The sequence below is a fragment of the Hippocampus zosterae genome, chromosome 1 (assembly GCF_025434085.1).
Source record: "Hippocampus zosterae strain Florida chromosome 1, ASM2543408v3, whole genome shotgun sequence".
Lineage (NCBI taxonomy): Eukaryota > Metazoa > Chordata > Actinopteri > Syngnathiformes > Syngnathidae > Hippocampus > Hippocampus zosterae.
Genome location: NC_067451.1, coordinates 6,208,889 through 6,223,728, shown reverse-complemented (window position 1 = coordinate 6,223,728; position 14,840 = coordinate 6,208,889). Strand labels below are relative to the sequence as shown.

Below are 14,840 nucleotides of genomic sequence, written 5' to 3'. Positions count from 1 at the left end.
TCCTTTTAGGGGGCGAAACATACTCATGGATTTTTTTTTTGTGTGTGTGTACTCATACTGAACCATAGGTCCTCAAAATGACAAATCTTTGACATGGCACTGGAAATGGAAGCAAAAACGAAAGTATTTTCTGTACCATAAGGCATTTCGGAGTATAAGGTGCACCTTCAATGAATGGCCTATTTCCAAACTGTTTTCAGATATAGGGTGCACCGCATTATAAGGCGCATATAGAAGCTACAATAGTGGCTGCGGTTGCATTATGCATCCACTAGATGGAGCTACGCTAAAGTGAATACAATAGAATACAATCCAGCTTTCGTTATATCGAGCGTTCACAACTGCTGCAGCTGTAAGAAAGCACTTTACAGAACATTTAAATCTCCAAGAAATCAGAATGTTGATCCATGTATAAGGCACATCGGATTATAAGGCTCACCGTCAACGTTGCGAAAATTGAACGCTCTTAGGTGCGCCTGACGCTAACGACCACAACTACTACTCTGTCAAACGCGTTGGCCTCCCACCATGTCGGATCATCACCGTTTGTGATCTTCCGTGACAGCATGCAACTCGGAGGCTTCAAATCCAGTACCTTGTCTCAGAATGTCAAGGAAGGTCAAAATGGGCCGACCAGGTCACTTTCTGCCGATGCTTTGGAATACAGAAAAACTGTAACTGTAATTAAAAAACAGGTTCCCCCTTGCTTCTTGTCCACCATGCTTAAAAATGCTGCTTGAAACCAAAATATATTTTTGGGCATGGCTTTAAAACTTGACCTGCCACAAAATCTGTACCACACGTTTGACTTTGAAGAATGTCTAGAAATGACCAAAATTCCCTGAAAATTGATTCTTCTTCCAAGCAAAAACGGCTGGCTTCCTGTGGGGTTTTGCGGATGACTTTTTGAGACTTTTTTGAGGGTCTAGTCATCATAGACAAGCCTACCGAATTTTTTTGTCAAACTAGCACAGGAGGAATGATTTTGATTTATGTATTTATTAGATTGTAGAAGGTAGTACAGAGCCAAACTTTCAACAAAAATGGGAGAGTGGCTGCGTGTTTTACGGTGTATTTTTATTAAGACTTTTTGGAGGGTCCAACTCACGACAGTCATGCTTTTCTTGTTTCATGTCGCTAGTTTTGGGGTGTCCAAGCCTGGTCCTCGAGAGGTTGTTTTAGATGTCTGCTTCCTCCTCCAACACACTTACTGTATTACTGGTTTTGGGGAGTGAGTTGTTTTGTTGTTAATTAAAATTCTAGATGGTGGGACGAATCCAAAATGGACTCCCTCTGTTTATGTTCATGGCTACTTGAGATGTTTTTGTGGGTCGGACTTGTCTAGCCAAATTTCAACTTGCCAAGTCAAACAGGCATTGGGGGATGATTTTTTTTTCTTAGAAAGTAGGATCCAGTCATATTGACTATTTTGTTGCGTTGCATTGTGTTTCAGGGCATGGCTTTTTTTTGTGGGTCTACTCCTGATAGATGTGCCTAGCAGATTTGATGTTGCTCAGTGAAGCTAACTTTAGGCAATTTTTAAACTCAACGGATTTGGAGTTTTGTGTTTTATGGTAAATCATCAAACTACTCCAGCCACACGCTACGACAACAAGTCAAAATGTTTTGCACATTGACTTCTCATGTCTGTATTGAATACGTGGTTCAAATTGAGAAGGATAAAATCTCCGGGACACGTTTGCTTCGGCACTATTGGAAAGCCCTGAACTCCTGTATTGAGCTATTGAAAAGAAACACAATAAAGCAATTTTCCGGAGAGCCTTCGCACCGCAAATCGTGTCCATCATGTCACCAAGACGCAAAAGCACGTTTTTGCTCCAAGGGCAACACATTAACCTGTATTAGTGCTCCCGAACCGTGTCACCGGGGAGCCGCTGAAGTGTTTGAACCAAATGTTGGCAAAATGAATACGTGTCGTCTTCACAATAAGGTGCACTTTGCCCGCTTTTCAAATGTTGCCCAATTTGTGGGTCGGCGGACCACCAATGGATTCTAGTTGCTCATTTTAACATATGAAGTCGAAGCACATTTCTAATTGTCTTGATAAATGAGTTTCCATCAATAACTTGCTGTGTTGTGAGGGATTTAAATTTCCATACGCGGGAGAGGAAAGCACAGTTTTGGACTATTATCTTAAAAGACTATGGCAACGTAAAGCCCATCTTGTGTAAACATACAAAACCAGTTCGGCCCACCATTTCATCTCATTTTGCATCAGTGTCAAGACGGGTTTTGACTCAATAAATGCCCCACTGTAGACATTTGATTCCATGATGACACTTCTCTCCTGACACGGATGAGGTCAAAGGTTTTACCTTTTCATTGAGCGCTTTAAAAGCAACTTCAGATAGATTATCAGACGATGCCAGATGGTCCCCACTTTCCTCCTGCATGGAATTTTAAAGCCACCGTAGTGATGGACCACAACAGCCCAAATAACCCCACCAACCCCCACCCAACACCCCAAATCATGTGAATAAACGCACACAACGTCAAATTTTCCAATTACAATTGAACGCACCGGCGGCCCACCTGAATGGCTATTAAAAGAAGACGGCAAAGAAGGGCAACGCGTTCCTGTCACACTCACCGTGTCTTCCCGATTGTAAAGCAGCAAGCTCCGAAAAGGAATCCAAAACGAGGTCGATATCCAGCTCCAGTGGGGGTGCGTCGCATCCACGCGCCTTACATCCCACGTGCCTCATAAAATAATAATAATTTAAAAAAAAAAGGATATCCAGACTTTTATTTAGATTTATTAATTTTGTCCACAAACTGCGCGTCTGACAGCACGAAGCACATTGTGCGCACCGGTTGAGTCGAATCCGAGTCAAGACCGAGAGAGAAAGAGAGGAAGAGAGAGAGAGAGAAAAGGTGAAAGAGTGGAAGTGGGAGGGAAGAAACACGGTGGAAGTGGATTGCCGCTCTCGCCGTATACTCGTGCGCCACCTAGCAGCAAACATGGGATACGCGCCATTCACGGCTTCTCTGCACTGCTCAATTGCACCAGCTGCATTGTTCACACACACATATACATATACATATATATATACATGGACATATATATATATAAATCCAAATAAAAGTCTGGATATCCTTAAAAAATTATATATATATATATATATATATATATATATATATATATATATATATATATATATATATATATATATATATAATTCGTCTGGCCCTAAAAAAAAAAGAAAAGAAAGAAAAATATATATATATACACACACACATACATATATATATATATATATATATATATATATATATATAGAGAGAGAGAGAGAGAGAGAGAGAGAGAGATAGTTATCATACAATATTTCCTGAGATACAGTGTTGTTGTTTTTATAATTAATAATTATCTTTCCAGCACCTTTGTCCAAAATGTTTTTGTTTTGTTTTTTTTGGTTTTTGAGGGAGTGGGGTGGGTGGGTGAGTAAGTATAACGCAACCAGGCAACTTGTGCTTGCCCACACTGGACATTATATCACCGCGCCCACCGTACACCGAAATGGAATGAAATACGCCCATGCTGTCACGAGTCAGCAGCATCCAACTCACCACCGAGATGCTTTCTTGGATACTAATACTGTCATGGTTATTCATTTTAAATATTTATTTTATGTATGTTTATGCAAAAGAATCTATGGGCAAAAACTATCCAAATTAGAAAACAAAACATTGTTGATAAATAAAGTGAAAAATACTGCACACAAAAGACACAAATGTATCACTGATTCCAGGCAGAATCCTTGTGCCCCCAAAGTCACTTTTTAGGAGACTCTAAAAAAGACATGTTTGGTCAACCATTAAGATTGCACAGTCAAAGAGCCATTTTCAACTTAACCCATTGTTAGTCAAAAATATGCAAATATAAGACAATAGTGCAGAGACTGCAAAACTAAAATGTGAGAGAAACAAATATTCAATGAAAAATGTACATTTGAGGTGTGGAGTCTCATGCTAAATTGAAAACCAAAGACACGTTTTAAAAATGGACAGTGAGAGTGTAAGTCCATTTAAAATGTTCACCCCCTTTTTTTAAAGGAGTAAGATTATCTTAAAATTAATTCTAAAATGCACAAATGGCCAGTGGATGAAGGCAAGAATGGGAGTTAGTGTATATGCTCCCTCTTCCAGGGACCAGTTAAGAGGAGAGCCGCATCGTTTTGAACCGACTGGCAATGCGTAATTGAGAGCTGGCTGACTCCTACATCAACGATAATTCAGCCCAAATGTAAAAAAAACAAAAAACGTGGATTCTAGTTTCTAAGCCTTGTTGTTCCAAAAGAGGGTATCACCTTTGCTCGCCGTCTTCGGTATATGAAACAACTGCACCGATTTGTGTATCTCATTTCAAATCATCGCCCACTTAAAAATCAAAGTTTGAGTCTGTTACCATGTTCTTCTCAGAATAACATTTATTTCAATAATATTTTTTTAATGGCCCTGCTTTTAAATGTACCCGTATAATTAATGATGACAATAGATGCTTGTGTATAGAAGCAGCTCTCGGGACAAATGAGATTTTTAGTGTTCATGATAGCGATTTAAAACCGTTGCAGGGCTTTTATTGCACGTCAGTCTTTTGTGAATATTGACTGATTCGTTGGCGATGAATCAAAAGACCAGGCGGACGACCGTGCCGGCATCACCACTTTAATTCAATCATCGGCGTAGACATATTGAGCTCGCAAACCTCGGGGGCACGTCTTTATTGCATCATATGACTTCATGCACTTAGCTGCTAGTTGTTCTCACAGGGAGGAGATCGCAAGGAATAAGTCATTCGCGTGCAAAAGATGGATGTCATTTGGCTGATATCGATGATACTAAGTAAGCCATTATCAAAGGCATTGCAAATTGCCTTCAAAACTGACGGCGGTGAAAATTTGATTGCGGTTGTGTGACATTTGGGGATTTTAATGCCATGGAAATGCACGTTTTTTGCTTTATTACAGATCGGGTTTATTGTTTCCATTTCTTCTCCACATCATGACAGGAATCTTTTCATCAGCATAATTGGTATCACACCAGCACATATTTAAGTTGGATGTTAAAAAGATAAAGCAATAATGTGCAAAATATTACCATAATATTGAACAAATAAATGGAGCAAATAATTAAAATATTGGACAAAAATATAATTGTAAAAAAAAAAATGATAAGGAAAAAGACAACATTGGGGAAAAATACATTTATCCGCCTGTCTATGTCATACTGCCTGCAGGTGTCCATGACTAGAAGTACTGTATATCATTTAACTGCATCTGCTTTAAATTCCTTTGGATCATGTCATTGGTGTGTGTTTTATTTTCATTCAAATACAGTCCACAAATACAAAAATTGGTTGTTTTGGGTGGGTGGCAAATTGAATGAATAGAGTCATGGCAATTCCATTCATTTCTAAGAGGAATTCTGAGAAGATGTTTGAGAAACGAGTATTTTGAGTTCCGAGCGCAACCACGAAACGAATCAAAGTCGGAAGTCGAGGGGCATCACTGCAGGCTTTGCAGGGAGCAAGGGCCGCCACCAGGGGGAGCCTTCACCCCAGCGACTCAGCCCTCCGCCCCTGCCGGAGCGTGTCTCTCTCTTCGCTAAGCGACCGCAGCAGGATCGGGTTACGCTACGCCCCCTTTGTTTATTAAACCCGGGTCAGTGCGCCGTTAGCCGGGGGACTACACAAGCTCGCGTTGGAGACCGTCCGCGGGGAAGCGAATATCCATGTAAGTAGATATGTGGTGGTTTATCTCCAAAATACGCATTTCCGAATGCGGCTTTCGCTCTGGCGACGCCGAGAGTTGATCCGCCAACACGACGAATGAGTTTCAAGTGCGCTTTCACTTTGATTGTGTCAAGTGTTTTTGCTCGGTTTCATAGCTCTGTAGCGGTATTGCAATCAAAGTTGGTCCCGAGTTTTGTTTACACGGCAGCCTGTTGCTTTTCTCGCCACGGATCGGATGAGACTCTGGCCGGGGGAGGAGGAGGAGGAGGGAAAAGGAGGAGGAGTCGAGAAAAGCGGATTGTCTTCGCTTACTCTGCAACATTGCAACCGAGCAAACGCTGATTGTCGCTCACATGGACGCATCCGTCACCGTTTATTTTGAAAACAAGAAGAAAAGCACCAAACGTCGTCTTTCGGACTTCAGTCCAGCGCATGCAGCGAGCTAATGAGTAAACGGTTCCTCGATGGATCATTGTGAGGTTGTCACACTCATGTGTCATCAGTGTTTGTTTCACATCATTATTCCCATCAAACAAATCGTGTAAAACAAAATGGAGAAAAGTACAGCGCCGCATATTATATGGCATACTGAAGACTACATTGACGTCATTCCTGTGATTCAGACCCCGGGGGTAGGCAGTACGGGGTCATTCCCACCCCACTTGTGGCACAGGTCTACAAAAAGACCCCCCCAATCCGAGTAGCGATTTTAAAATAATGTTGAGCGATTTATCAATTCGACATTAAGAATATAAAGGGGAAAACATTTTTGATTGATGGTCAACAACAGCCTGCCTGTTTGGTGTACAGGCCTATGCGGGAATGGATGCTTCAATGTTAGCGTGAAATAGTTTTACAAAGTGAATCTTTAAGTTTTTTTTATTGCGTGGCATTGTGGAATGTGGCATCATATGGCTTTAAAAATATGTATGTATTTGTTAATAACATGAACCGAGGACACTGGTAGATAGGCACATGGAACACCGTATAACTCAACATAAGCGTGACGAAAAAATTGCGTACGACACTTAATGTCACCAAAATGTATGTGGACATTTCTACTTATGCTCACATCAACCTGAAAAAAGGTCACGACAATCACCACAATATTTTGTAATTTATGTACAAAGTGTTTTCCTTATTAAGAGACATACAGTAAGCTTCAGTAGTGCCTGGAAAAGGAAAAGGCTAAAGCCATAAAACCGGCAATATGTAATCTTCTCAGATGGGGTCATGTGTGCATCAGTAGACGCACACATTTGGTTGAAAACTGGTCTCAGTTTTCGGATGTTAGGCAATATTTCGTGTTCGTACATTATCGGTTTCGTCTGCCCCTGGTACAAGTGAGAATGGACTTATTACATTAGGGTTGGCAGCTTTTGGCCATTTGAATCTGTTTCATAAAAGAAACCAAGGGAGCCACAAACCCTTTGGACTTCTAAAATGAAGATGAATTGTGTTTTGCTTTTTTTTTCTTTTCTTTTTTTAATTTCTGCTGCAGACTCCCGTTGAACCAGGTTGGCCTTTATGTCAGCACATCCGCCATATTACACACGGCCACGATATTACCGATTACATCAGCTAACAACGTTCGTATAATCGAGTTACAATGACGTAATCCAATCAAAAGCAATAGATCGGTATCAATCCAACGTGCTCTGGCTTGACGGTGCGTCTCCAACTTCACAAATCGCTTCACTCTGCCACATCCAATATGGCAGCGGCGTGGAGGTGCCAAGATTGCGTCTACGTATATGTACTCCGATATAATCGTATCAATGCTGTCTATGGTAATGCTTGCCAGCTGTTGTCGCAATTAGTACTGTAAGTACTGTCTGTAGGGGCACAGGTGTCAAACTCAAGGCCCGGGGGCCAGATCTGGCCCAGCACATCATTTTATGTAGTCCGCGAAACCAAATCAAACATGTCAACTTTCATGATGCTTTCTAAAATCTGTACCAAAATTCATATTCTTATACAAAATAAATACGAGAAGCACTTTATTTGTTGCCAAACCCCTCATTCCAGTAACTTAAAGGACAGTTGAATGAACAGTTACCCTTGACTTCTTTATATGGTTTCAGTCATAACAGCCCCTCAAGGGAAATGGTCACTAAAACGTGGCCCCTGACTAAAATGTGTTCGACACCCCTGCTGTAGGGTATTAATAATAATTGCCCCCCCCCCAGCCCACACGCTTTAAGTCTGAAGTCTGGGGATGGGGTCTGATGTAATTGTGTGACGTATACAGTACTGTGATAAGAGGGATAGGGCTGGCCAACAACTGTAGTTACAGGCACTCCAGCCAGATTTCATACACAGGAAAAGGGCAATAAAGCGGACAATTGCACAATCAGAGACTCCAGTCAATGTGTTACAGGAACGAGGACCAGCCAACTACTGTATGAACGGCGACTTCAGGCTTTGCTAATGCTCACATATAGAGACGGAATAGAGTCATCAGTGACTCCTCAATGCCTCTTCCAGTTAATGACCCATTGAAGAGTTCCTCCTCCCAATGCCTATGTCGCGCCCTCGACCAAACTTCTTCCATTGTTGCCACTAACGTTCCGTTTTGCTTTGCAGGCCTTGACGAGCGGATCGAGTGTGAAATTGCTTTTAATGGGCAGAAATCCCGCCCGGCCGGAGCTGTTAAAATGATTGAAACAATGGGTGAGTCGATATTGTTCTTAATGGAAGCCTAATGCACTCCATGGAGTCATTGCGCGGAAAAATGATGATCCTAACCGTTAAGCGTTGACTTTCATTTGTCAAACGTTAACGTCAGCATGAACACAATGCGGTCGCACGACTGCCGTCCTTCTCACTCGAACCTTTTGTCTGCCCACTCGAGCGCGGCCAATTGGATGTGTTTCGAATAGGATTACCTGTCTGGTTCCCGGAGAGAGGAAAAACATGCTGACGCCGGGGTGCTGTCGACAGCCTTTGTTCAAACAACAAATCCTCACTTGAGACCCGGCGCATGCCCCTTTAGGTGACGGTCACAGTGGGCGAGCGCGGGAAATTGCTTCATTTTCTGTCCGCACGACAGTGGAGCGTTGCCAATGAGGCGCTTTCGCCGGCTCTGGCAGACACACACAGGATTTGTTTCATTTCCTCCACCATTTTTTTGCCAATGGGCCAAATAGCATTGGAAACGTTGTTGTTTTTTCCTCAAGTTGAAAAGAAAAACACACGAGTGGCCAACAGGGACTGAATAGGGACTCCAGCCGAGGTCCATTTTGTAAACAGGGCTCATCCGTATCTATAAAACTGACGACAAGAAGAGTGACTGAAAACCTGAATTGTGACTCCAGCCAACAACTGCATGAATGGCTTGATCTTTTTTTTCTGCCTAATGTTGCAAGCAAGAAAAAAGAAAAAGGCCTGTTTTAACAATCTGTTGATTATTTTGGTGATTCATCGACGGACGAATTGGCAAAAAAAAAAAAGTTTAGAACTTTTTTCTCCCCCTATATTCAAGCTTAGGGCATTATTTCAAAATCTAAGTGCAGAAAATACTGTAAAATTGATGATTCAGCAACTGATCTGTAAAAATCGCCAAAAATGTTGATAAAAAATGTTTTGATCAAAATTTGATTCAACACAATGATAATTAGTCTGGTTTCGTTGGGTGACTAGAGCAGATTTACTTTTGAGCAGCTGAAAGCCGAGAAATCTGGACAATTTGAAATAGACAAGGTCTCTAAACGACTCATCAAGTTACAAAGTATTTAGAGATTAATTTGATAACATTGACCCCCTAAAAATTGAGCGCCAAATATATTTGAATCGTTTCTGGGTAGTTTTCGGCTGCTGAATGCGAAAATGACATCCTTTTTTTTAATTGGCTCTAATTTTTGAGCTATTGATATTTTTAACAATGAACTGATAGCTAATTAATGTGTGTTGACAATTTAAGAAATGAACTTTAATCCTTACTAAGAGTCGTGTTTGTGCTTTCACGTCACCCATATTTGCATTTGTTGACTGCTAGTATTTCCTCATTTTCAGAATTTTTGCTTAATTTTCACATGAAACACGATTTGACGATCCAGTAGAAGGCTCTGCTCTCGACTGCCGTTTCACAATGTCGCGCCAAAAATGAAAGGAAAAACCGTATGGATACGTAGTATCATAATTTGCTGCTACTTTGTTTAAAAAAAACAACTAGAGAATACCAAAAAAATTTGAGCCAAAGTGGAAAAAAATAAGTTTTCCAATTCAGCAACATAAAAAATATTTTTTTTATGCCAAAATCAGTGTGGACCAGTGCAATCAATTCGTCGCCGATTTATTAATTTTAAATCCAAGTGAGCTTGAGAACCGCGATTGTCTTTTGTAATGTTCTCATTTCAGCGGTGCAAGTTGCTATTCCTGTCCCCAAATGAGTAAACGCAATGCGTCCGTGTTGTGTCCTCTTTCTCTCCCGGCCCGTCACTGAAATATGCGACGGGCGGCTCTCAGACACACAGCGTGCCTTGCAGGCGGTGGAGCGGCTCCAGGCCAAGCTGAAGGAGCGGGGGGAGGTGCCCACCGAGGAGAAGCTCAGCTTGCTCAAGTCGGTTCTCCAGAGCCCCCTCTTCCACCAGATCCTGGCCTTGCAAAAGTCCGTGCAGCAGCTCAAAGAGCAGGTGACAGGCTCCGTTTGGGATGGGGGCTTTCGGGGGGGGGGGGGGGGGGGGGTTGAGAGTGGTCAGGACTTGAATTGAGGACCGATTCTCATTTGCGATGCCGACCTAGCTGCAGCCAGCAGGTAGAAGACTGCAATGTGTTTCTCGGCCACAAACTACTATTTTATGTGTAATTTATACAAGCTGGGGGGGGGGGGGGTCACCATCCCCACCCCCACACCCCCATGCACGCCACTGCTTCATGCTTCATTACACGGCCAAAGACAAAAGAAGAGAACGCTTTATCCTCCTTGAGCAATTGTTGATCCGAGTGGCGCATGCTTATCTTACACAAGTCACAACGTCGACGCTATCAAGAGCTTGACGTTATCGTAGCAAGAAAAGAGTTCTTGATTAAGGGGGCCGCAGGAAGCCGAATGAAAATATGCGAGCAATGCAGTGGGAGGCGAGAGGGTGGGCCAGCTTCTCAGATGGGATGAGCAAAGAGCTGCGCTGTTTAGATTCCTTCAAAGTAACACTTGAAAAGCAATCCATCGGGCCTCGGTCAGCCCGGGTAGCTATGGCAACAGAAAAAAAAAAAGAAAAAGAAGAGGCCGCTGGTTGTGTGTGAAGTGGGGCGGAAACAATTGGTTAGATATGCAAGAAGCAGACTGGAACTTTAATCCTCTTAGTTAGCCCGTCCAACAAAACACATGCCCTTTAGCGGCATGCTACGCTAACGTCAGCCAGGCCGGTGAGGTATTTTCAAGTAGCGCGCAGCACTCTGGTAGTCGGGTAAATGACACACAAATGGCTTTATAACAAGGGTGGGCGACCATTTTCTTGTGAGGAAGGAAATTCATTGTATTTTATGAACATTTGTCGGATATGTTTTTGAAGCAATTGCTAGCATGGAATAATGTTGGGATTATAGCCTACTGAAGGGTCATTTTGGAACAACAGCATGACCAGTGATTCAGACCAATGTCCACTTCAGGCCAAGGACTGGAAAAAAACCGCTGTGTGTATGAGATCCTTTTGGTGGGGAATAAACATTTTTTATGTACTAGGCATACACAGCCAACATTATTTCAGTTCATCTGTCACAGCAGTCATTAAAAAGAAGCACACTGAGTCATCCAGATGGCCCGCGACGATAATAGAAATATTATATTTGGAGTCTTAGAGCCATTGTGGGAAAAGCAGCCATAATCTTCTAAAGGATTATGCGGCTTTTGATGCGGCTCATCATAGACGATAACGAGCCTCGGGATGCGGGATACTGGATTGGAAGATCATAGCACTCGCCAAGCATCCAGACAGTAACGCCATCACGCTGTTTAACTCGTTCAGTGCTGCGGACGTTTACATTTCTCAACCGGGCATTTCTCTGACGATCCGCCGATTAATAAGTCTATTTTTCAATTGGCAGCTGGGGAAGGAGGACCGGTTTGTCTGTTCAATTTAAGCGCCGACAAAACTGTAATGTCAAGTGGATGCCAGTAGATGGCGGCATTAAATCACTTTGGATTGGAAACCCAACAAAATTACGTGTGTATGTGTGTGTGTGTGTGTGTTCCTCACAGGGCGGTGGTGATCGCATCACAGAAGCGCAACACAACGGCAGCCATGTGGCACCTTTGGACATCAGCGATAGCAAACCCACATGCGATCAACTGGATCAAACTATTCAGACCATGGCGCAGGTAGAAAGCACCATCTTTTGATTTAAATCTGTTTTGTTTATGCTCGATGGAATTCAAAGGCAAGCCACACGAGCAAACTTCCGAAGGCTAAACAGTCTACGGAAAGTGACTCTGGATAATGTCTATGTCCTGCAAACGATTCCACAAAGCCGAACCCGGGCCAAAGTGGCCACGTAAGTTTTGATAGTGATGCTGAAATGTGCATAAAACGTATGCGCCGCAGGGCCGCTACGTGGCACACGTGGACTTGCAGAAGCCAGCGTCGGGAGGTCTGGGATTCAGCGTGGTGGGCTTGAAGAGCGAGAACCGAGGGGAGCTCGGCATCTTCATCCAGGAGATCCAAGCGGGAAGTGTGGCGGACAGGTATGCGAATGCACTCAAGTCTTCACAACCGATACAAAACATTGTTTCCATCAGCGACATGAAATTTGAGTGACATGTCGGGCCACAAAAAAGTCTCAAGATCCCGTGCCCGGAAAGTGGCGGCCATTTTAGAATCAATTGGCCTTTTCCGGGCGTCCCCTTCCAATGCCGACTTTTCTCCAACTTGGACAAAAGCGAAATGTGACGCTGGATTGCAAAACAAACGTGGGTGGAGCATGCTTCAACAAAAAAAAAGTGCAGCCAGGCTTTTTTAGGCCATGAAATAGGAGTAGTGACCGAGTTTGATGACTGGCCATGAAACCCAAAAACTGTTACGACGACGCATCTCTTGTGAGCCAAATATCGCCAGTGGTTCCCCCCTCCGGTTTCATTTGGTACAGATGACACCGCGACATGAGTTTTATTTTGCTCCACTGCAGCGATGGCAAGTTGAAGGAAGCCGACCAGATTTTGGCCATCAACGGTCAGCCACTGGATCAGACGGTCACCCACCAGCAGGCCATCGGCATCCTACAGAGAGCATCCGAGAAGGTGCAGCTCATCGTGGCCCGGGGACCCATACCTCAGCTCGTAAGTGCCGCCATGTCCCACACACGCTCGAGCACATGGTACTCGCTCACCAGTTTGGTTTCACGGTGGCAGTAGCACTGAAATGTACAACGCTGCTTTGCGTTCACGTTTGTTTTGAAACTATCCGTTGTGGTCTAGTGGCAGCATGTGGAGACTATCGAGCTGGTCAACGATGGCACCGGCCTGGGTTTTGGTATTGTCGGAGGGAAGACAACCGGCGTTATTGTGAAAACGATCCTTCCTGGAGGCATCGCCGACCAGGTGACGCCGCTTGATTCAAAGCTAAATTGCATTTACAATAGTGAGACTTGTGTACATGAGATTTTCGCCACTTTGTAACGCTTTTTAAAAAAAAATTTTACCACAACTTGGTACCACCAAAAATGTCTTCACGTCGGACCCTGCTTGGAGTTAAATGATTTCTTAACCTTTAAGATAAGATAAGATAAGAAAACCTTTATTAGTCTCACAATGGAGAAATTCCCAATTCACAGCAGCAAAGTTAACTTTAAAACTTTAAAAGCTTGCATAATACTGATTTCACCATGCGTTTTATTTTATAGCTATGACGTTTCCGAAAAAAAATCCACCTGTTACTGAGCTTAATCCTAACATATTACCATCTTAGATATTTTGTTTTTATTTATTTAAAATTATTATTCAAACCCAAAAAATGAGGTTACAAAAAAAAAATGTCATCTAGCAACATCGACACACAACTCTGGCTTAACATATGATAGAAAAATTGGTTGACCAGTGTAATCAGTTAACTGAACTATTTTAAAAAATAAAATGCACAGTAATCATAAAATATGCAATTACATTCAACATGAGAATTGTAACTTTTGTTTTTTGAGCAGTTTTTTTTTAATCCATAAAATGAATGAAAATGGATACATCCATTTTCATTAATTTTTCATAAACTCATCTCGGTCAAAAAGTGGTTTGTGTATTTCTTGAATAAAAAAAGATACACCTGTAAAATTAACAAATGTTCATGCAGACGTAGCTTGTCTTGAATTTACTAAATAATTGAGGTTCATTTATTGCAATGAAACTAGGAAAAAAAATACAATTTAAAAGGTGAAAATGCATTACGATTGTAATAAAATTAGTAATCATTTATTTTATTATCAAAATGAACTCTTCCACATAGTTTCCATACACATTTTTTTAAAAATTAATGTGATTATTTATTTTATTATTATTATTTTTTTACCTCTTCCAAAACGAAACAAACAAACAAATAATTTGTCCATGCCTGGTCTACAGTGATTCCCTAATTGATCTTTTACACATTCTTGGACCTGAAGGACGGCCGCCTGAGAAGCGGCGACCACATCCTAAGAATCGGGGACACTGACCTGTACGGGATGGGCAGCGAGCAGGTGGCGCAGGTGCTGCGGCAGTGCGGCAACCGGGTGAAGCTGGTCATCACTCGGGGCCACGTGGACGAGAACCCCTCCGTCTCCGCGTCCACGCCGGCGTCGCGCCCCGCGGACAAGGTCGCCGTCCGTCGGAGAGCAGTATTGGCGTCCGTATCGCGTAGCCACGCCCTGTGCTAAAATTGCCCAACCCTTTTCACAGGGCGAGGAGAAAGAAGAAGAAGAAGAAGAAGGCGCGTTTGATGTGAGCCTCATCAAGAACACTCAGGGGCTGGGCATCACAATTGCCGGTTATGTCGGGGATAAAAATGCAGGTGAGCAGTATTGATTGAACCAAAACTGACCCGTTGCGGAAAATTGTAGCTTAACAATACCGTACAGTACTTTGGGGACATTTTATCGGAACAAGTTGAAACCATATGGGAAGGGT

The 14,840-nt window shown here is 42.6% G+C and overlaps 3 protein-coding genes across 16 annotated transcripts in view; 1 reads left to right on the top strand and 2 right to left on the bottom strand.

The window, feature by feature from the left end:
* Positions 1 to 9,110, bottom strand: part of LOC127605003 (adhesion G protein-coupled receptor L3-like) — a 138,762-nt gene extending 129,652 nt beyond the window's left edge. For 9 of the 13 annotated variants that reach the window (XM_052072544.1, XM_052072570.1, XM_052072598.1 and 6 more), the window contains exon 1: positions 2,612 to 2,865. The gene's annotated coding sequence lies outside the window, so the exon portion shown is untranslated. Of the gene's footprint in view, positions 1 to 2,611; positions 2,866 to 8,640 lie in introns of those variants that run through there. The other 4 variants (XM_052072580.1, XM_052072588.1, XM_052072614.1 and 1 more) reach the window with 2 other exon arrangements.
* The window catches only part of LOC127605103 (5,6-dihydroxyindole-2-carboxylic acid oxidase-like), a 111,085-nt gene that overhangs the window by 55,743 nt on the left and 40,502 nt on the right, over positions 1 to 14,840 (bottom strand). The window lies entirely within an intron of this gene.
* LOC127604996 (multiple PDZ domain protein) overlaps positions 5,599 to 14,840 on the top strand; it is a 30,740-nt gene continuing 21,498 nt past the window's right edge. Inside the window, exons 1-9 of the mRNA XM_052072532.1 lie at positions 5,599 to 5,753; positions 8,339 to 8,425; positions 10,220 to 10,386; positions 11,952 to 12,071; positions 12,295 to 12,434; positions 12,875 to 13,025; positions 13,164 to 13,286; positions 14,339 to 14,530; positions 14,613 to 14,724. Of these exons, the coding sequence (XP_051928492.1) occupies positions 8,410 to 8,425; positions 10,220 to 10,386; positions 11,952 to 12,071; positions 12,295 to 12,434; positions 12,875 to 13,025; positions 13,164 to 13,286; positions 14,339 to 14,530; positions 14,613 to 14,724 (1,021 nt within the window). The 5' untranslated portion in view covers positions 5,599 to 5,753; positions 8,339 to 8,409. The remainder of the gene's footprint in view (positions 5,754 to 8,338; positions 8,426 to 10,219; positions 10,387 to 11,951; positions 12,072 to 12,294; positions 12,435 to 12,874; positions 13,026 to 13,163; positions 13,287 to 14,338; positions 14,531 to 14,612; positions 14,725 to 14,840) is intronic.